The sequence below is a fragment of the Schistocerca gregaria genome, chromosome 1 (assembly GCF_023897955.1).
Source record: "Schistocerca gregaria isolate iqSchGreg1 chromosome 1, iqSchGreg1.2, whole genome shotgun sequence".
Taxonomy (NCBI): domain Eukaryota; kingdom Metazoa; phylum Arthropoda; class Insecta; order Orthoptera; family Acrididae; genus Schistocerca; species Schistocerca gregaria.
Genome location: NC_064920.1, coordinates 894,750,154 through 894,773,165, shown reverse-complemented (window position 1 = coordinate 894,773,165; position 23,012 = coordinate 894,750,154). Strand labels below are relative to the sequence as shown.

Here is a 23,012-nt window from a genome sequence, read left to right as displayed (position 1 = left end):
ACACTAGATCGCGTGTTAGAGTGTCAGAGAGAGAGTGTCAGAGAGAGAGTGTCAGAGAGAGAGTGTCAGAGAGAGAGTGTCAGAGAGAGAGTGTCAGAGAGAGAGTGTCAGAGAGAGAGTGTCAGAGAGAGAGTGTCAGAGAGAGAGTGTCAGAGAGAGAGTGTCAGAGAGAGAGTGTCAGAGAGAGAGTGTCAGAGAGAGAGTGTCAGAGAGAGAGTGTCAGAGAGAGAGTGTCAGAGAGAGTGTCAGAGAGAGTCAGAGAGAGTGTCAGAGAGAGAGTGTCAGAGAGAGAGTGTCAGAGAGAGAGTGTCAGAGAGAGAGTGTCAGAGAGAGAGTGTCAGAGAGAGAGTGTCAGAGAGAGAGTGTCAGAGAGAGAGTGTCAGAGAGAGAGTGTCAGAGAGAGAGTGTCAGAGAGAGAGTGTCAGAGAGAGAGTGTCAGAGAGAGAGTGTCAGAGAGAGAGTGTCAGAGAGAGAGTGTCAGAGAGAGAGTGTCAGAGAGAGAGTGTCAGAGAGAGTGTCAGAGAGAGTGTCAGAGAGAGAGTGTCAGAGAGAGAGTGTCAGAGAGAGAGTGTCAGAGAGAGAGTGTCAGAGAGAGAGTGTCAGAGAGAGAGTGTCAGAGAGAGAGTGTCAGAGAGAGAGTGTCAGAGAGAGAGTGTCAGAGAGAGAGTGTCAGAGAGAGAGTGTCAGAGAGAGAGTGTCAGAGAGAGAGTGTCAGAGAGAGAGTGTCAGAGAGAGAGTGTCAGAGAGAGAGTGTCAGAGAGAGAGTGTCAGAGAGAGAGTGTCAGAGAGAGAGTGTCAGAGAGTGTCAGAGAGTGTCAGAGAGTGTCAGAGAGTGTCAGAGAGAGTGAGAGAGTGTCAGAGAGAGTGAGAGAGTGTCAGAGAGAGTGAGAGAATAACTTTCTTAAAATGACCCTTTTCCATCACAGCAAAATGGTACTTTGATTTCATATATGTCAATTAGCAGAAGCCCCATTAAATTTATTTTATTAGGAAGCTTACAATCTCGGGGATTATTTAAGACTAAAATCAGGTTCCCATCTGGTTGGAGGAATGTAAAGCATTTTTCCACATCATCTCAATTTTTCTGAAATCAAAAATTAAATTTTTTTTTTTAACTTTACTGCTTCAATAATTGGATATTTGTTAACTATTTGCCTTGCCTTACTTCCGAAAAAAGATTCCAAATCAAAAGCTTCATAAACGCTTGAGTTATGGGCATTTATGTAGATAAGTACCAATTTGAATTGACATTCTCGGAGAGCCCTGTTACCAGAATACCACCACATTTAAAATTCAATATAAAGTTTTAGTCTGAGAACGCAAAAATTTTGTAGAAGTTCCTATGTTATAAACATATTTTGACGTGGAATGACTCGTCCTTGGTTTGCCAGGGGCTCAGCCAGATGGGTACATAACAGCCCCACCATAATGGACTGGCTACACATGCTAGCGACCTAGCACAGCAGCAGGGGCTACGGCAGACGAGAAACCCACATAGCCCACACTAGAGACAGAAAATTTAGAAATGGAGGTCAAATTGCAAGGAGGGATTAAAATGCCAAAAAGGGTGAAATAATAGGCAAGAGGGACAAAACTGCTAGGAATACAAGGAGCCAGATGGATAGGAAGGTCAACGTAAATCCGAATACAGAGATGGGAAGGAGGGTTGCAGCAGGGAAGGAGCAAGAATTGGGATGGATACAGTGAAGGAAATGCATTCCAGAAAGGAAGAATGGGCTGCAATAGCTCAGGGCCCCATGTGCACTATGGACAGACTTATGTAGGAGCCATGAACCCTCTGGGAATGGAGAGGAAGCCCTCCTACCTTATTACCTGCTCCCTTTTATGTCTCCTCACTCTTGTGTGCTGCACTCTGAGAAAGTCTTTGGTCGAAAGCTAAACATGTACTGTTTTCATTGTGCCTGTTTACAACTCAGCCTCTCATCTTTACAGTAAGCAGCAATCCATATACTTTTCCAGTATTTTTGATATTCAAACCTGGAGTTTACATTGATTTTGCTCTGTAATTTAAAATATTGTAAAAACTATGAGATTCTTTAAGCAGGAATTGTTAACATGTTACAGTTTTAACTTCCTTGCAGATTTCTTATCAGTGTACATTCCACTGCAAAGTAAAAATTCATTCTGGAATGTCACAATTACCACCAAAACTTCTGTATGCCAGAAGGGGGAAAGAGAGGGGGGGAAAGAGAGGGGGGGAAAGAGAGGGGGGGAAAGAGAGGGGGGGAAAGAGAGGGGGGGAAAGAGAGGGGGGGAAAGAGAGGGGGGGAAAGAGAGGGGGGGAAAGAGAGGGGGGGAAAGAGAGGGGGGGAAAGAGAGGGGGGGAAAGAGAGGGGGGGAAAGAGAGGGGGGGAAAGAGAGGGGGGGAAAGAGAGGGGGGGAAAGAGAGGGGGGGAAAGAGAGGGGGGGAAAGAGAGGGGGGGAAAGAGAGGGGGGGAAAGAGAGGGGGGGAAAGAGAGGGGGGGAAAGAGAGGGGGGGAAAGAGAGGGGGGGAAAGAGAGGGGGGGAAAGAGAGGGGGGGAAAGAGAGGGGGGGAAAGAGAGGGGGGGAAAGAGAGGGGGGGGAAAGAGAGGGGGGGAAAGAGAGGGGGGGAAAGAGAGGGGGGGGGAAGAGAGGGGGGGGAAAGAGAGGGGGGGAAAGAGAGGGGGGGAAAGAGAGGGGGGGAAAGAGAGGGGGGGAAAGAGAGGGGGGGAAAGAGAGGGGGGGAAAGGGGAAAGAGGGGGGAAGAGGGGGGAAGAGGGGGGAAGAGGGGGGGGGGGAAGTTCTTTGAAAATTTGTGTTTAAGGGTTTGACATTCAAGTAACTCTCTACAATCTTTGCTTCCCATTATAGTGAAATTTATGTGGTGATGAGATGGTATACAGCTGTTTCTCATGATTAGATATTAGAGCATTAATTTAGTCAATGATAAAATGAAATAGGTATTTTTGAAAACATTTTTAACAACATGTTTCCCACATTATGGTGGATAATAAGAATTCGGTACTTTTACAGACAGGAGCATTATGTTAATAGCTTCTGAGGAAGAAAATAACAGTTCTGAAATTTAGGACCATTCTCTTTCTATATTTGTGAGCATCTATTGGCTTTACTCAGAATGTTGCTTTTGAAAGGCAAGTACTGAACAGCCATACTGTCTCTGTATGGGTTTTCTCAAGTGAATAGCCTTTGATACACTTAAAATATGTTTTTGGTTTGGTTTTCTGATCACATTAACAGTATTTAGACTAGTTATAGAGTGTGTTGCATGCCTGGTGCATTCACACAAAAATCTGGTAAGTGTTACCCATCATGATTCAGGAAGAATAGAAATAGATCACCCTTAATAGCAGCAAAAGCAAGTGCTGAACCCTTCTATTTACATAGTTCATATGCTTAGAAATAAATTAGTGAGAGATACAATACATATTTATATTAGTACAATTTTCTCCATTCTTTCTACATAATTTTCAGTGGAGCTGCCCTGTTACCTGCTGTAAGGTATTGCATGAGAACTTTTCGTTATTGCTAAGTTACAACTTTAGAGGAATACATTCTTATTTTTGAATTTTCTGGCCAGTACCAGTAATTTCTCTTATAATTTTAATTTGTTACTGTATATTTCGCAAATTATATTGAATACATCAATATGATCTCTTGTCCTTGGAAGTACAATTTTTATAATTTCTTTACAGTTATAGCATAGAGCACATTCTGTCCATGTTGTAGCCAAGTATCTAATGTAATGAAACTTTTTTCCAGTTCTGTTTCCTTGATTTCAGCCCTTCTTTATTATGGAAATTTGCTGGATGCTGTCATTTATTTGCTTCACCAAGCTGTATGTCCCCTTCTTGCCTCCTCCTCTTTTACACATGTTTGACTCACTATTATTAAACCAAATTGTCAACATTACCATCTCAATTTCAAAACAATTTTATGAGCTATTCCTTTTAACCACCGCACAGTACACAATATTGTTGGACTGCACCAATACTGAAGTTATTTTTTGTCAAATATTCACTTAATTCATAGATTTGTAATACCATCATGGACTAACAAGAAACTACAAACCAGAATTATATTAACAATTTTAGTTTAGTCTGCAGACAATAATAGTTTCTTTTTATCACCAACCAGCATCTGGAAGTCTGTCCTGGTTTTGTCATATTCTGTGCAATGGTGCAGACCTGAAAAGTGATTTGACCCAGGTTGCACACAGCGCGCCACTGATATCAATATTACTACTTACCATATGCAGACAATCAGAGTTGTAATTCCAGCTACAGCAACACACAGTGGCAAAATAAGCGCCAGTAATCTTGTTGATTCCTCATTAATGTAACCTGAAAGTGAATTCACTATACATTAATACAAAATGAAACAAACTGGAGCTACTAACTGCCACCCAAAACACCCAAAACACCCAAAACACCCAAAACACCCCCCCCCCCACACACACACACACACACACACACACACACACACACACACACACACACACACAATTGTTTAACCAAAACAAAGGGTTCAGCTTCACCCTTAAAAACTAATTTGATATTTTGCACTACAGCTGCTTAGCTATTTTAGCAGTTTTAAGGGCCTTATGAAGCATAGATTGACAATGAGTGCATTCACTGTGTCACTTTCTAGTTCTTGCTACACTAACTTTTGTCAAACTTTGCTTTAACTATATTGTGATCATATTCATCTCTGGTAACATATACTGTAATTTATTCCTGACTGAGTAGAAAGTGCCAATTTGAAAATACTAGCAATTCAAGCCTCAAAGATGTAGCACAAGACAAACCTTGCTGATATTCACAATCTTTCTTGGAGAACAGGTACAATACTCAAAACATTATACAGGATGTCACAGAAGGAGTGATGAATATGGGTATGATGGCAATGATCATTCGAAGCAAAAACGTTTGGTAAACATGAGCTCTAAAATGCATATCGTACGAGCTGTGAGCACTTCATTACTTCGAACTATCTCTTCTACAGAAGATATGCTTCTAGCTCTGAAGTTATGCATTTTAGAGTCCCTTACATATTAGTATTCACACATGATCAAGTAAGTTAACATATGGGCATGTACATTGCTTTAAATTTGTAATTATGAAGATTTCACTGTAAACATTGCTTTGGTCTTTCCATTCTAAGTTTAGCAGAATTTCAGAAGCATTCATTCTAATTGCTCTTCTATGTTTATAAGTTGAAAACAAGGTATGTCAGCTTCATATGTCTGCATTATCTGCTGTGCATTTTAGATCTGAAGTTTGTTACATCACTGTTTGTCAATCAGTGTGGCTGGAAACAGATACAGAAAGTAGTACCACTCATTATTGAAATATATATTTGTCTAGAAACTTATTGGCAGTTTTGGTTCTTAAATATCTGTTTCACTTTTCATGTAATCAGTATTCATTCTAAGCTTTTTTGTAATGTTGCTCTAGCCTCGTTCACCACTGGGCATAGTCTGACCACTAGTAGCATAAAAGTTCTCCGAATGGGAATTGAACCAGTTTGAAACTGTCTCATGTTTGTTATCTTCATAACATTGTCCATCAAGCTGTACCTCCAAGGGTCAGAATAGTGATTGTAAGGCAGGTGCTTGGAAAGTTCCCAACTGAAATGCTGAAATGTATGCTGGCACAAGGTATGAACCTTTTTAACCTCTACTACCTAACCCTCTCTCCTCAAAGAAGGATCTCTCAGTTCTGAAAGCTAGGTAGTTTAACAGTACTACACATTTCACCACCTGAAGCTAAGAACTGGGGAGTCATTCTGTATCATTTGATTTCATCAAACAATTTTCCTTGATATAAGAAAATTCTCAAGAAATTGTAGCCCTCTTTTTTACTCAAGTAAAAAGATGTATTAATTATTGGTTTTGATTTTGCCACAGTTTTTGACCATTGTGAATATCTTGTACCAATGCAGAATCAAAACATCTAGCCTGTAATAATGTAAGAAACAGAATGATCTCCAGCTTATCAATGGTGGTCCAAAACAGCTCATTCCCTTTACATTCTTTGCTGTCTGTGCTGACCAGTTAGCTTTTTTTGTACCCATTTCACTCTTAATTGGTGATATGCAAGCATTTGCACGACAGCTGTGCAATTAGCAGTGCACCATATGAGAGGAAATTCATCAGCCTGACCAACAGTCATGAATCAATAAGATCACACTTCTTACCAATTAATAATGTGGTTTAATTGGCCTGGCTGCTGGGCTGCCACTTCAGTCATTATGCATGTTTGTATGACCACTATAAATCTCAATACCATTGTCTAACCTTTCTTTCACTCATTACAGTAGGCATGTAAACTAGGCACCACTCGTTAATTTCAGCTGCTGTAGAATCTTTTACACATAAAAATGAAAATGAATTCTGAAATTGGCAGAGGTATCAATATTTTAAGCTCTTTTTTGCTCTCATCCAAAGTGGAACAAATACTGAATCAAAACAATTATTACTTTGGCTTTGGAATTAATAGATGGCACTGCCTTTCTGTATCTTCGTTCTCAGCTGCCGATGTTTCAATATAAGCAAAGCACTTATCTTTTGAATAAACCCCATAAAGGAATTTTGACTGGTACCAAATTAATGGCCTATTCATGTTAAAATCATTGCCTTTTCACTGAGAATCAAGTCGTTGATAAGCAGGCAAGTGCATTAAATTTGCTGTTTTTAATCACTAACAGTAATATTGTGTCACATTTAACAGGGTATGAAGTAAATGTGCCCACACAGTTTCTGTGCATTTGTTAACTGATCTTTTTCCCTAATTAAAACATTTAAAAGCAGAATGTATGTCTACAGTTACAGTACATAAAGACTTTTAGATTAATTTTGATGAAAGATCTTGAAAAATGGGAGTGGGATTTGATTTCTCAGTGCTAGAAAGAGCAAAGGAGCCATAAATCTGTTAGTTTATATCTGTACTCCAAGTCAAGCATGCCGATAACCAGGGACAAGGGAGACCACATCATCTCTCTTCTAATTGTAATGTAGTAATGTTAACACACACTGACATTCACAAAATTTATTCCACACTACCTGCTGGCTGTTGATTGTCATTTATCACAAGCTGTACTCTTTCTTGAGCTACAAGTGTACTGCAGTTGTGGGCAAAGTAACGCAAAACAAATTTATCTGATGCAACTTCCAGACCTGGAATTAGAAAATAAGTCTTAAGCAAAGAGAACACATTTTAACTTTCTGTTAACAAAATCACAGCATAGTTGGTCAAACTGAACTTTTATTTTTATAGGTTTGTTGGTGTAAACACTTTGCTAGATTTAGTAACCATTGATCCACAGAATTAAGATGTTCATTCCACACTCATCAACTACATCCTTTTGCATTTTCATCCAATAAATGAGCAGTAACATCTAAAATATCAGTTTTACATTTCTCGTATCCAGTATGAGAAGCCTGCTTGATGTACAAGAGAAAGTCATAAGTATTTGACAGCTTGGCCAGCCAGGAGAAGTAAGGTAAGGAAGGACACAATTTGAAGTCCCACAAATGCTGAGGGCATTAGAGATGGAGGACTAACTCAGACTGTGTCAGGATAGTGAAGGAAATCAGCTGTGCCTTTTCAAGGGAGCTGTTCAAAGAACTGTCTTAAGTGATTGAATCACTGAAAACCCAAATCATGAAGGCCAGACTAATTTGAATTGTCTTCCCAAATGCAAGACCATTATGATGATTACTGCACAGCCTCACCCAGTTTGGCCAGCCATAGTTATTAAGTGAGCAGACAAGGTGGGTTAAGGCAGGCAAGGATGTAGAATCCAAACATGACTAGGATTATTATCATAAAAAAATAACATTTCAGTTATGAGAGCTTACAAAATTAATACCAAATGAACTACTATAACCATCTGATCATATGATGTGTCATATGGAAGCTAGCATCAGTGTATATCTCAATAAGTTAGAGTTCCAGGCATTTGTGTGTATAAAGTATTCAAGATGAATTCATTAATGTGCCAACACTATTAACTTAGCAGTAGTTTTACCACAATTGCAAGATGAAGCTAAACATTGTAAGTCATGTTGGCAATGCTGATCATGGGTTACGTCAGACTTTTCACTTATGTCCCCTTTTTCACAATGGCCTAAAGTATTCTCTCAAGTCTGCCACCACCTGTGGTGTAAACTGTGTCTTTTGTGCCACTTTTAACTCAGTCACACCAGATGTCAGTAGAAAGAAAAGAGGATAATGTCAAGAAAGAATGTAATATTAAGGTAATCCTTACTGCAAATAAACCTAAAATTGAGGAAAATTTAGCATTGATTTTATGGGTTTTTCACAGGGGCTACAAATTTATGGGTAGAATCACAAAATGTAAAATCAGGGAATGTAAAATCTATGTTCCACTGTAGTTATCCCAATTGATGGTTGGATGATTAGTGTCTTACAATGATTACAGTATAACAGGAACTTATGTACTATTTAATTGAGGCTCTTTCTAAAGTTTCCAGGTTTAAACTTCACCAAAAATCTTGCTGCTGTCAACTTTGGTTATTAACAAGATTTCTGTATTATGTGAATTTCACTGTTTTTTAAAAGAGCCTCAAATTCTGGCACTATCAAAAATGCTTTGGTAGTTGACTCCTGGGACAGAAAATCTCACTTGTGGGTGACCACCTTTTGGATCTTGCATTGATACCTCTAGGATTCCTACAGCTATTGTTGCCTGAACTGGATGAAAGTTGTCAAAAACAAATCCAACCTTATGAGCATCCCACACGCAACTATCTGGTTAGCAGCCTCTGATGGGTAGTACACACTTGATCCTTTTAGGGGAACCCTACAGTTCTGAACCCTATAGCCCAAATCTAAGAAGTCACAGCCTAACTTGTCACAGTACCTGTGCAGTCTGGTTCAAGTCTTACACTTATCTCAGACCTAGGGGACCACAATCCATTTTGGAGCTTTGGTGAAGATCCTCAAGGAGCACTAATATTCAACCTCCTCTTCCAGTCACTAGCATGATCAAAGTACCAGTCCACAGGCTCATTTCTCCCCTACTCCCCCCCCCCCCCCCCCCACATGAACCACAGTCTGCAGTTGGTTCCACCACATTCCTTAGCAATTACCACAATACCCTCTTCAATATGTTGAATGGGCTACCCAGGCACACTGAGTGCACATAGTGTTCCATCTTATCTCTTGATACTATTTCCATATGACATTCTGATATTTACCATACATTTGAACTGCAGATGATTAATAGACCCCTTTCTTTTATGTTTGACTTCCCGTGATGTGGGACTAAACACCATTCCATAACGTGAAGCGAGTCTCACTGGCTCTGTTTTGGCCTTGGTGTAAGACAGCACCTTGTTTACCAGACACCTTGACCTACCCCTGACACACGATTCTCATTCAAATGGAAGAGAAGTGATAGGTTCTTTATTTTATGCAGAAGAGACAACATCCACAGGAGAGAAAGGGATTGAGGTATCTCTGGTATACAACTCAGTAGTCCTCTAAACACTCATTTGTAGCAACTTTTACTTCACTTCCTTGACAGCAGTCAGAGCAGTGTCCAGGTGATTACATACAGCAGCTAACTTATCCATGCCCGAGAACAGCATCCACAGTGGGGCTGCATTGTGCCTAGTGCACTGTTTTACAGAACAGAAAACAGTAACTTTAAAGTAATATTTCTGATTCTCTTAATTTGTTGATCTGATACACTGCAATTATCAGCAGCCTCTTACGACCTAAGCAAGTAACAGCCAAACTGAGATCTGTTTTAACAACAAAAGTTTTGCACAATTTCCTGTTCTTGTAAACAGTTTAGGTTATGGCCGATAAAAAATTCATCAATATTGTGAATTTATGAAAAATGCAAGCAATGTACACCTCAGTTAAAGGAATACTTACTGAGGTGATATTTTGTTAATAACTTGTTTAATACGGTGTTGATATTATTGTGAAAAGGTGCAAAATGGTCAATAATTTTACTGTTTTCTTGCATAATGTATGTAAAGGTGATTAGCTTTAAATTTGAATGATTTTCATTAAATATATAACTTCAGAACAGTAGTGTGTGATGTCCCAGAGCATTTAAGCTTCATCAGAAAGGAAGTGAGTCTTTTTTCAGCTAGCTTTTGTTGGCATTTGTCAAAGTACCTGTCAGACTGTGGCACCAAGAAGGTTCAGTGGGTGCTTACTGGATGTTATTGTCCAGCATTCAGGTATGTGATCTGCATCAATGTTTCGTACTTATCTATGGCCATAAATCTATTATAAATTGATATCACCACATACATGTATGTTATAGGGGTTACTACAGACTTTCTGTAACAGGATCCCCTAATATGGACACATGCTGTAAACCCCTGAAATGTCGAAATATAAAGGTGTAAGTGCCTCATGATTTCAGTTTCCCATGTCTCTAGCACCACAATCTGCAATGTAATGGAATGTGCTGTTAAATCGTACCCATCTTGCTAATAACTTAAGCTAATGTCTAATATGGGAACAGACATTTCAGTCTCATGACAAACTAAACTATTCCAATCATCATCACAACAGCCATTCGTTCTTAGCTGCTTATTAATATCAATACCTTTGTGAACATAAATACTAAATAACTTTCAAGATTCTGGTAGCATGTTCTTGGACACAATCATTAATAGCAAGATGACTTAACATTTTGCATCTACATAAAACGACTTGCTATTTATTAAAGTGGTGTAAAATTTACTTTAATGTTATTTGGACCTTAAATTTTTTGAATAAGATGCAAACACAAAAAGTTGTTTAATTCTAAATCAGTGTGGAACCTCATACTCTTAGTAAGGAATGAAATAGACATAAACACTGTAAATCAGTCTTCATAGAGTCTTTACATTGTCTTTAGTGATGATTTCTGATCCCAAAGTTATTATTTACCAACTACAAAAACACTTAGAAAAACCAATAATTTAAAATATGTGTGTGCAGAAAGCACCAGAAAGTATTTAGAAACTAAATTATGCACAAGTAGTAAGTATTTCATTGCAAAAACAAACCACACTCAAGATAGCTGTACCTGGATATTTTTAACTGCCTCAAGAAAAAAGAGCATACCTACTTTTAGCAGTGAAATTTTCATCAGTTCCTTCTATGAAATGTGTTTCCTCCTGATAATCTACCCAGCTTAATGCAAGAATTCTTTTCCTCATCCTTGCTCCATTGCCAGTAATGTTCTTGTAGCTTTGAAATTTGATAGGTGTAACCTGTAAAAACAATTTTTGTCACATTATGAATGCAGCATGCAGAGATTCCTGATAATGTATTGCAAATTTATACTCACAGAATAAAAATAAGCAATAATTACCATTAAATACTTCAGCATTATTATTTTGATCACTGATACTGATATGAGATCATATTAAAATTACTGATTAAAGAGAAGTCACCTCATTATTTGCATTATTACTACCAAAACCTTCCACAAGAACATGAAAAATAATCATAGAATTTCAATTACTTCACAAAGCTTTGAAAGGATGGTTTACAATATGATAGTGGTTACTATTTGTGAGTGCTCATTTCCCGAACAAGTGAGTTTCGGGCACTGTAGGTCAACTTGTAGCCTAAAACAAAGCTTCAACCACCATATCAATGTGGGTGTCTTTGTTGACTAGTTACCTGCTCATGACATGATTAATCATAAGACACTTAAGGAAAGACTATAGCCTTCATCTAATAAGGCATGTCCAGCTCATACGGCAATTCTTCGAAAGTTCAAAATTTGACCCCTTTTAAACTCACTGGACCATACAAGTGAGTGAGTTTCTGTGCTTCAAACTCTGCCTTTTTTCCTCAAGAATTACAGGTAGATAATAGTTGCTCTGGCAGCTATATCATCTGCTGGTAGATGCAATTGAAACCATTATCAGTAGGCCCTCTATCTGCTACCCCAGGTGGCATCTGCAGTTATCAGACTTCTAATACAGTTTTTGAAGCTGGTAATATTACTCGACACATTGTTATCAATGATAATGGACATTTCATGTTAATTTCAGACTAATAAATATTAGATGGGTTAAAAACTATGATACAAGAATAAGCTGGAGATCAGATTGTTATAGATACAATAATATGTAATTCATATGAAATGGGAAATAATTTAAAAACAGAAAGTCAAGGATGGAATAACAACATTATGAAATGTATAGATCACTATAAATCATATTTCATCATATAAAGGAGACAGTAGCAGACAAGCACAACAAAGAGACTGTTCTACATTTAAGCTTTTGACCAAAAGGGTTTCTTCCTCCCTACAATAGACAGAGCTGCAAGACCTGTCTCATACATCCTTCAACCACCATCAGTTCCAGTTTGGTCATGGAGATCTCCTGTTCCAACAAAGACAGGTCTACCTGTGAAAGTAGCCATGTGATCTACAAACTAAACTGCAACCACTGTACTGCTTTCTAGATGGGCGTGGCAAATAAGCTGGCTGTCCGCATTAGTGGCCACCAACAAGCTGTGGACAAGGTTGGACCATGCTGCCCAACACTTCACTTCAATGACAGGTTCACAGTCTGCACCAAACCTTCCAAAACTGGTTTTTCTGAATTCCACAGGTGGGAACCACCTGAAATATATTCTACATTCCTGTAGGTCACCTGACCACAAACTTAACTAGTGCCTGTCTTCCACATCCCCTCTGTATCTTTAGCAGCAATCTATCCATTCATAATATTGTTGGGAAATGGTTTAGGTAGATTTGTTCTGTTCACTTACTAAATTTTTCTTTTTCCATTAGTTGAGTCTTTAGAGGCAGTTTACTAGTAGCCTTTTTTGTATGAGGGGCAGCAGTTTACTATTCATGTTCAAAATTAAGACTACCTTATAAGTCAGTTTATACCTCCTAATGTATTCTTGATAAAAAAAGTTTACTAGATTTTAGTTGACGTCTATGATTTAAGTTGCATACCACTTTAATTCATAACCATTCTTTCCTTTGTACACACATTTCCTTCAACAGATACCACCATAAGGTAGGGATGGATCAATTTCTGCAACCATCTTTGATACCAATGTATGAAACTGCATGTAATGCAAAGTTTATGAAGCTCACGGTCTTTCAGACTGGAAAATTATTGGAAGAATGACTGAACTGTGTCTCATGAACTTAAATAGGCCTTTGCTTGTAGTTTAATGCTACCTTTCAATGTGTAGCCTCATTTTGAGAAATACTGAATTTAATATCTAAACTATTTGATTAAAATTATGTGCACACCAATTTGTGGACATTAATATGGGTTACATGCACCACCTTTCATCTTTATGACTGCTTCACATTTGCTGAAGACACACAGTGATGCCTCCGAATGTCTGTAGAGGAATGGCAGTCCTGAAGAGCTGAAACCAGATGACAAGGATATGGACAGATTTGTTTTTATCTCATCCCAAAGGTATTCCATTGGGTTCAGGTCAAGACTCCTACCATCCCATTTCAGGAACGATGTCCACAAATTGCCTCCCAGATGCTGCTTTATGACAGGGTGCATTGTCATGCTAATGCAATCCATATCTAAATTGCCAATCTACATTTTATTTCCTCTCTACTTCGACCATCATCACTTATTTTGCTCACCAAGTAGCAAAACTCCTTTACTACTTTACGTGTCTCATTTCCTAATCTAATTCCTCAGCATCCCCCGATTTAACTCTACTACATTCCATTATCTTCGTTTTGCTTTTGTTGATGTACATTTTATACCCTCCTTTCAAGACACTGTCCATTCCATCCAACTGCTCTTCCAAGTCCTTTGCTGTCTGAGGGTCGCCAATGACATTGTAATTCTGTCGAAGTTTTTATTTCTTCTCCATGGATTTTAATTCCTAATCTGAACTTTTCTTTTGTTTCCTTTATTGCTTGCTCAATATACAGATTGAACAACATCGGGGATCGGCTACGACCCTGTCTCACTCCCTTCCCGACCACTGCTTCCCTTCCATGCCCCCTCGACTCTTATAACTGCCATCTGGTTTCTGTACAAATTGTAAATAGCCTTTCGCTCCCTGTATTTTACCCCAGCCACCTTCAGAATTTGAAAGAGTATTCCAGTCAACATTGTCAAAAGCTTTCTCTAAGTCTACAAATGCTAGAAACGTAGGTTTGCCTTTTCTTAGTCTTTCTTCTAAGATAAACCGTAAGGTCACTATTGCCTCGCATGTTCCAACATTTCTACGGAATCCAAACTGATCTTCCCCGAGGTTGTCTTCTACCAGTTTTTCCATTCGTCTGTAAAGAATTCGTGTTAGTATTTTGCAGCTGTGACTTATTAAACTGATAGTTCGGTAATTTTCACATCTGTCAACACCTGCTTTCTTTGGGATTGGAATAATTATATTCTTCCTGAAGTGAGGGTATTTCACCTGTTTCATACATCTTGCTCACCAGATGGTAGAGTTTTGTCAGGACTGGCTCTCCCAAGCCCGTCAGTAGTTCCAATGGAATGTTGTCTACTCCCGGGGCCTTGTTTCGACTCAGGTCATTCAGTGTTCTGTCAAACTCTTCACGCAGTATCATATCTCCCATTTCATCTACATCCTCTTCTATTTCCCTAATATTGTCCTCAAGTACATTGCTCTTGTATAGACCCTCTATATACTACTTCCACCTTCTTGCTTTCCCTTCTTTGCTTAGAATTGGGTTTCCACCAAAGCTCTTTATGTTCATACAAGTGGTTCTGTTTTTTTCCAAAAGTCTCTTTAATTTTCCTGTAGGCAGTATCTATCTTACCCCTAGTGAGATAAGCCTCTACATCCTTACATTTGTCCTCTACCCATGCCTGCTTAGCCATTTTGCAGTTCCGGTCGATATCATTTGAGACGTTTGTATTCCTTTTGCCTGCTTCATTTACTGCATTTTATATTTTCTCCTTTCATCAATTAAATTCAATATTTCTTCTGTTGCCCAAGGATTTCTACTAGCCCTCATCTTTTTACCTATTTGATCCTCTGGAGCCTTCACCATTTCATCTCTCAAAGCTACCCATTCTTCTTCTTCTTCTGTATTTCTTTCCCCCATTCCTATCAATTGTTCCCTTATGCTCTCCCTGAAACTCTGTACAATTCTGGTTCTTTCAGTTTATCCAGGTCCCATCTCCTTAAATTTCCACCTTTTTGCAGTTTCTTCAGTTTTAATCTACAGGCCATAACCAACAGATTGTGGTCAGAGTCCACATCTGCCCCTGGAAATGTCTTACAATTTAAAACCTGGTTCCTAAATCTCTGTCTTACCATTATATAATCGTATCTGATAGGATTTAGTATCTTCAGGCTTCTTCCATGTATACAGCCTTCTTTTATGATTCTTGAACCAAGCGTTACCTATGATTAAGTTGTGCTCTGTGCAAAATTCTACCAGGCGGCTTCCTCTTTCATTTCTTTGTCCCAGTCCATATTCACCTACTACATTTCCTTCTCTCCCTTTTCCTACTACCGAATTCCAGTCACCCATGACTTAAATTTTGATCTCCCTTCACTATCTGAATAATTTCTTTTATATGTTGGGCTATCAACTCTAAATTCCTTATTTTTCATGTTTGTACAATAGATATTTTGTTATCTTAAATCCTACAATGTTCAGTAAGTATTAATTATTTGCACTTTTGATGGCTCAGATGTAATGTTTCACTATCATGTGGAACATGTCAAATTACAGAGTGAATGCAAAATTTGCTAGTACTTCTGCCAACAATCAATAAAAATAAATATAACTGAACAAATGAATTTGAATTTTAATCATCTATTTAGTGGCTTTTTCTGATCTAAATTTGGACATCATGAAATCTTAAAAATGAAGATGCATGTAGTGTGTATCATTAATAGTTCAGTTCTACACCTGCACAGCTATTTTATAACACCCAAGTTGCATGGCCAGGTTTGTACCATTAAATAACATATTGAAGTCATTTTACAGGCTGTAGTGCTGTTTAAGAACAACCTTTAATGACCCCCTCCCCTCCCCCCACCCCCCACCCAACACATGTTCTTTAGATTGTTAATAGTATGTTTCCTTTATCTGGAGATTAAATCCTTTATTACTGTTTGTTGTTTCATTTATATTAAATAGTAAAAAATGGTAAGTTGCAACTCTGACACTGATTGGTAGAAACCACATTTAATGAAGACTGCTTAGAAATTTAACTATCAGAATTACTCTGTCCTCATACAGAACACATTTAATGAAGACTGCTTAGAAATTTAGCTATCAGAATTACTCTGTCCTCATACAGAACACACATGCATAAAACACAGCATCTATCTCTGAATGCAAAGACCTGACTGTGCCTGGGGTGAGATGCAGTCTCTGCTGGACTGGGTAGTGGGAGTAAAGAAGAGGTAAGAGGACTAGGAATGGGAGAAGATACTGAGCTTTCTGTCGTAGCATGCAGGGACTCCTGTACCACCACTTACAATTGCTACGGTGAACCATCCATTACCATGTCCAAATGAATCATTTATATCTAAACTAAAGTTCAGTCTGCAACTGCAGCAAACAGCTGGGCCGTCCAGCAGGGCTTGCACAGCGACAGACTTCACTGGAATATGATTCTTCTTGTCTCCAGCTGTTGTAGCAAATTCGATGTTCTCGATGGTCTTGTAGACTGACTGTCTGGAACGGCGGCGATATCTTCTGTACGGCATCTTGCTCGTGTCCGGGATAACACGCCGCCGGTAGGCTGAAATATTCTAAGTCCGAGTCAGGGTCTGCCGTGTTCGGACTTGTATATAAGCGAGCGAGCGCCGCGCAGCGGCTACGTCGCGCTGCTGCTGCTGCTGCTGCTGCACAGGCAACTGCATTGAACGCTGCCAATATGCCGTACAGAAGATATCGCTGTCGTTCTAAGCAGACCGTCTACAAGACCATCGAGAACATCGAATTTGCTATGACAGCTGGAGACAAGAAGAATCGTATTCCAGTTAAGTCTGTCGCTTCCCAAGCCCTGCTGGACGGGCCAGCTGTTTGCTGCAGTTGCAGACTGAACTTTAGTTTAGATATAAATGATTCATTTGGTCATGGGAACAGATGGTTTACTGTTGCCATTGTTCGAGGAGGTACAGGACTACCAAATGTTCCAGGATTTGAAAGTTTTGTGGACAGAGACATTATTGCTTTTCACACTTATCATATTTCCGAACTAGCTAATAAGGATTTGGAAAGGGGGGCGGGGTAGGGGAAGGCTAAGGAGAGAAGGGTAGGGGAAGGCTAAGGAGAGAAGCAGAGGAGGAGAAAGGACTGTAGGAGCAATAGCTGGATAGACTTACGTAGAACTGGATGGGAGCACCAGGTGGAGGATAGTGACTAGTGAAGGTTGAGGCCAAGGTGGTTACAATAATGAAGAATGTGTCGCAGAAAGAGTTCCTACCTGCACAATTCAGAAAACTTATGTTAATGGGAAGAATCCAGATGGGACAGCGCTATGAAGTAGTTTAAATCAAGCACACGACATTGGGTGGCATATTCAGTATCGAAGTGGGTCAGCTGTTTATTAACTTGTTTGGTGGTGGCCATTCATGAAGACTGACAGCAGCAACCAGTGTGCAGTATTCTTTGTGAGAATGACTTAACAATCTAAGTTCATAGTTCACATGGTTACTTTGCCAGATGGCCTCACCTGTTGGGATAGGAGATACCTGTGCCTTTGTGCCTATGACATGTTGACTAGATGGAGGAGGGGGTTGTAAAGTACTGGTCTTGCATCAAATCCTTATAGGTATATTAACCATCCATAGGACAAGAGGATGGAAGCAGGGATGAAATAGGGACAGGCAAGGATATTAGGTGGTTTGGACTGGTGGCACAATACCACTATGGGATGGATGAGAGGATGTGAAGAGGAAATTTCATTTCAGAGGACAGCAGGGAATGTTTAGTTGCTGAAGTCCTGGGTGCTAATGAGTCATGAGGGGAGAGTGACATACTGGCTGGATAGTGGGTAGGTGGGGATGGTATATGAGAGGGAAGACAAGGCACAGGAGATTTTTCTGGATTGGGTTGGGAGAATAATTTTAGTCTGTGTGGGCCTCAGTGAAAACAATGGCATATTTGAAGAGGAGCTGCTTGTCACTAAGGATACAATGACCATAGTTGACCAGGTTGCATGTAAGAGTCTTCTTGGTGTGGAATGAGTAGCAACTGTCAAGTGGAGGTATTATTGGTGGTTGATAGATTTGATGTGGGTAGAGATATTGACATAATCAACCCTCAGGTGGAGGTTGAGACTGAGGAAGGTGGCTTATTCGGCTGAGGACCACCACGCAAAGTGAATGGGGGAGGTGTTCTGGGTGGTTGGGTTTATGTACTTCAATCATGAACCTGTCCTCCAAACGCCTTGTCACTGAAATATCAATCCTTTCCAGAGACATTACCTTCTGCCCCACCCCAAATTCAATCATGCTGGTCTTGTTCAGGACCTCCTCTCCTCCTGATCCCTACAATGGAAACACTTTTTCCACTACTAACTCAACCAGACTCAGTCCAGAGGCAATACTGAATCCTGCCTAAGCCAGTTTACTCCTCCATTAATGGTGATCCACCCTCACTGCCCCCAAATCAATCTTTTAAACTTTCCGTAATTTCTTAACCTAGAACCTTGCCTCACCATTACCCTCCAAATGTCTAAATGTGGAAAGCAATCTCACATCCACAGAGAAAGACACACACCAACACCTAAAAACTTATCCCTATCTTGTGATCTTACCTGCCGACAGTCTCCATTACTGGTTATGAACCTCTGGTGAAGGGACTGCTAGGTGTAAGACATATCCATCTGCAGACCCTGCCACAGTGACCCCATTTAAGAAATCCAGGAAGATCTTCAGTGCCTCCTAAAATCCATATAGCCATCCTGAAACTACTACTACTGCTCACCCCCACTATTCCCTGCACTCCTAGTTTCTACATGGTTCCTGGTGTAAATAAATCCAACCACCAATGGCACCCCATTGCACCTGGTTACTGTGTTAGCAGAAGAGAACTGCCTAGTAACTATAACCTACCCTCCTATATAATTGACACCAATCAATAACCCCATTGACTCTCCATAGTTCTGTCTCATCCAGCACCCTACTCCTCACTGTCAATGCTACCTATCTTTATACTGGCATCCTCAACGATCATGGCCATGCTGCAGTAGAACCCTACCTTTCCAAACACTCAACAGACTCCAAACCTCCAACTACTTTAATGATCACCATGACCAACAAATTACTCATCCACGATTACTTCTCCTTTGAAGGCATCACCTACAAATAAATCTTTGATACTGCAATGAGTGCCCAAACAGCTCCATCCTATGCCAGCCTGTTCGTGGGCAGTATAGAGAACCCTTCCTAATTATGCAGAATCCCAAACTTCTCACCTGTTTCAGATTTGCTGGTATCTTCATGACTGGACCAAAGCTAGTGAGACCCTGTCTTCATTCCTCCAGAACTTCAACATCTTCTCCAACATTTGATTCACCTCTTCTTTCTCAGCTTAACAAGCCACCCTCCTCTGTTTTTACCACCTCAAGGATGGCTACAACAGTACCTCCATCCAAACCTACCAACCTCTAACAGTACCTCCACCAACATTTCCAACCAATTTCATACCATGAAGCCCTTTCCAAACAGCCTAGTCACCCATGGTTTGGACATCTGTAGTGATAAGCAGTCCCCTTCCAAACATTCGAAGTGAGTCACAGGCCTTCACACACCAAAATATTCTCACCACCTTGTCCAGAAGTAGATTGCCAAATCCTCGTATCTTGTCTCCCCAGTCACCTACTGACTGGGCACAGAGGTGGTTTTCCTCTTGACTACCACCCAAGACTGGAGCAGCTGAATCACTACTATTAATGACCCTGGATCACTATCCTCCCTACCACTGCCACAGTGGTATACCACCACCCATCCAACCTACACAATATCCTTGTCTATCCCTATTCCACCCCTGCTCACAACTCCCATGGCTCATCTCCCTACTACATACAAAGATGCCAAACTAGTCCCATACATCCTACTACCACTTAAACCAGTTCTGTCCCAGGCATCAACTAATACAGGAAGTGCAGTGCCACCTGTGAAAGCAGCCATGTGGTCTACCAACATACTTTGTTATGTGTGGTCATGCCCAAGTAGAATGCTGCATAGGGGTTGGAGCAGTCACAACCAAAATGGTCAAGTGGGCCACTAACTTGCAAAGAATACCAGCAATCACTATATGCTGGACTTCAATGACTGTGCCATTTGGATTCTTCACACAAACACCAGCTTTTCTGAACTGTCCAGTTGGCAACACTCCTTTTAACATATCCTCCATTTCCAGAATCCCCCTCCCCAGCCCCAACCTTCACTAGTTCCTGTCCTTCAGTACCTATAACCCATGCCACTCAAACTCCATCCATACATGGAGTGAGTGTGTAAGACAGGCACATTTAAAGAACTTACATAAAGCTTTCAGTCATAGCCTTCATTGTACATGCGCACACACACCAGAATGCAACTTTCACATGGGATGCAAGCACCAATCTGAAGGGGGCAGGTAAGATGAAGGGATAGTAGCTAATGTGTGGGGAAAGAGGCAAATGCTGTGGAAAAGAGTGGGGAAAGCCAGCAGATGCATTGTCAGCTACAGATAAACAGAGTGGAAGATGAATGGGGAAGAGATGATAGGACATACAGGGTGGAAACTGTTGGATGGAGGGTATGGGGACAGCATCCTACCATAGGTTCAGGCCGGGATAATTATAAGACCGGAGAATGTGTTTTAAGGGTAATTCCCATCGGAGCAGTTCAGGATAGCTGGTGGTGGAGGGCAGGATCCAGATGGCTCAGGTAATGAAGCAGCCATTGCAATCAGGTGCCATTGGAATCAGCTGCATATTATGGCACAGGGTGCTCAACTTTGCTCTTTGCCACACTACTTTGTGGCTGGTTCTTGAGGGAAGTGGGAGGATCGGAAGTGTGAGGGGAATTGGCACAGGAGATCTGTTTCCAGACTAGGTCGGGGGGGGGGGGGGGGGGGGAGGGTTAGTACCAGACAGTGAAGGCTTAGGTGAGACCCTCAACATACTGAGTAAGGGAGTTTTGTCACAGCAGATAAACCATCCCTGGGTGGCCAGGTTCTATTGGCAGCATTTTTGGAGTGAAAGAGATGACAGCTGTCGAAATGCATGTGCTGTTGGTGGTTGGTTGGATTTAATGTGGTCAGAGGTCCAGATGGCGCCAAGGAAGGTGGCACACTGCAACCTCAATACCTTCTCTCTTATCTGCTTCATGTAGTCATCAGCAAAGGAACAAAGAGAGGGTATCTGGACTCTTAGTCTAGATCATGAACATATCATCAGTTAACTTGAACCAGATTAGGTGTGTTTTGAGAGGCTAGAAAGGTCTCCTCTACATGGCTCCTAAAAAGGTTGGTATAGAATGATGCCATGTGGGTCTCATGGCAGTGTCACAGATTTGTTTATATACTATCCCTTCAAATGAAAAGTAGTAGTTTATCGTAAAGTTGGTAAGATCTGTGAGGAATGAGATACCGGGCTTGCAGTCTGAAGGACATTGGGAAAGGCAGTGTTCAATAGTGGTAAGACCATGGGCAGGAGGAATGTTGTATAGGGAGGTGGTGTCAACATTGATGGATTCCTACTCATGACGTAAAGAGGTGGGGATGGTAGGCAGTCAGTGAAGAAAGTGGTTGATGTCTGACATGTTAGGCTAGATTACAGGCAATTGGTTGGATGTGTTTGTCATTGAGGGCTGAAATTCTTTCAGTGGGGGGCATAATAACCAGCCACAATGGCACATCTAGGATTGTTGGAGTTGTGGATTTTGGAGAGCATGTAGAAGTTGGGTGTGCAGTATTCATCGGGGTGAGGCAGGAAAGATTCAGGTGAGGTTCTGGGAAGGACCCAAGTCTTTAAGCAGGGATTGGAGTTTGTTGTACTTCTGGGATGGGACCATTTTGATAGGGGTTTATAGATAGAGGAGTCATAATTGAAGGCCTTCTGCAGTCCATGACAACAGTGGTGGAGCTTTTGTCTGCAAGTAGAATGATTACATCAAGATTTGTTTTGAGGTTGTGTATGGCTGTTCTTTCTTCTACTGGAAGGTTGATATTCTGAGGAAGGGACCTGGGGATGGATGGTGAAGGTAAGTTGGAGGTACAGAATTCCTGGAAGGCGACCAGCAGGTGGTTAGATGGGAGGGAATAGGGTCACAGTTGGATGGTGGTAAGAAGTGGAAGAGGCAGGTTTCAGTGTTGGAATTAGGGTGGTTTTGGTTGGAAGAATTGGTGGCAAAGAAGCTAGAAGTAGAGTAAGTCCTTGACAAGTCCAGCATGGTTAAATTTGGGTGTAGGGCTAAAGGTGAATCCTTTGAATAAGACAAACTTCTGTGAAGCTGAGGGTTTTGGTGGAAAGGTAAACAACATTGTTAAGGGAATGATTTGGCTCTGTATTTGATGGAGAGTTGGTCGGGAGTTTTGGAGATGTGGCAAGTTGGGAAGGTCAGCTACGCAGGGTTTAGCTACTACAAGGGGTCGACAAGGAGGAACACTGGGTATGATAGAGGCTGGGTATTGGTGCCCTGAGGAGGTGGTAGGATATCAGCAAGTTAGATGACTTACTGAGATGGTGCCTTGAATGCTCCTCCAGGTGCTGGAGAGCAAGGGATTCAATTTCAGAGATGTGATTTATAGAGTAGGGATTGCAGAGTACCAGTATCTTGTAGAGGGAGAAGAGGTGGTTCTGGGATGTCTGTGCCATGGAGATGTTTTTGCGGTACCGGGTTTGTTAGGTCCAGGGACTGGCGGAATCTGAAAAGGTGAAGTGCATTGTAAAAGGAGTGGGATCCAGAAATGTTTACAGTTAGGCTATTTGGAGGGATTCCATAGATTAGGCAGCATTTGAGAAACAGTATGTGGGACTAGGTTTTAGCCAGGGAAAGGGGTATTTTTCTGAATTGTTGCAGAAATATGAAGTAAGTGTC

The 23,012-nt window shown here is 40.7% G+C and overlaps 1 protein-coding gene across 1 annotated transcript in view; it reads right to left on the bottom strand.

The window, feature by feature from the left end:
- LOC126274010 (uncharacterized) overlaps positions 1 to 23,012 on the bottom strand; it is a 163,131-nt gene that overhangs the window by 45,920 nt on the left and 94,199 nt on the right. Inside the window, exons 5-7 of the mRNA XM_049977074.1 lie at positions 11,104 to 11,248; positions 7,064 to 7,177; positions 4,250 to 4,343 (exon numbers count right to left, since the gene is read on the bottom strand). Of these exons, the coding sequence (XP_049833031.1) occupies positions 4,250 to 4,343; positions 7,064 to 7,177; positions 11,104 to 11,248 (353 nt within the window). The remainder of the gene's footprint in view (positions 1 to 4,249; positions 4,344 to 7,063; positions 7,178 to 11,103; positions 11,249 to 23,012) is intronic.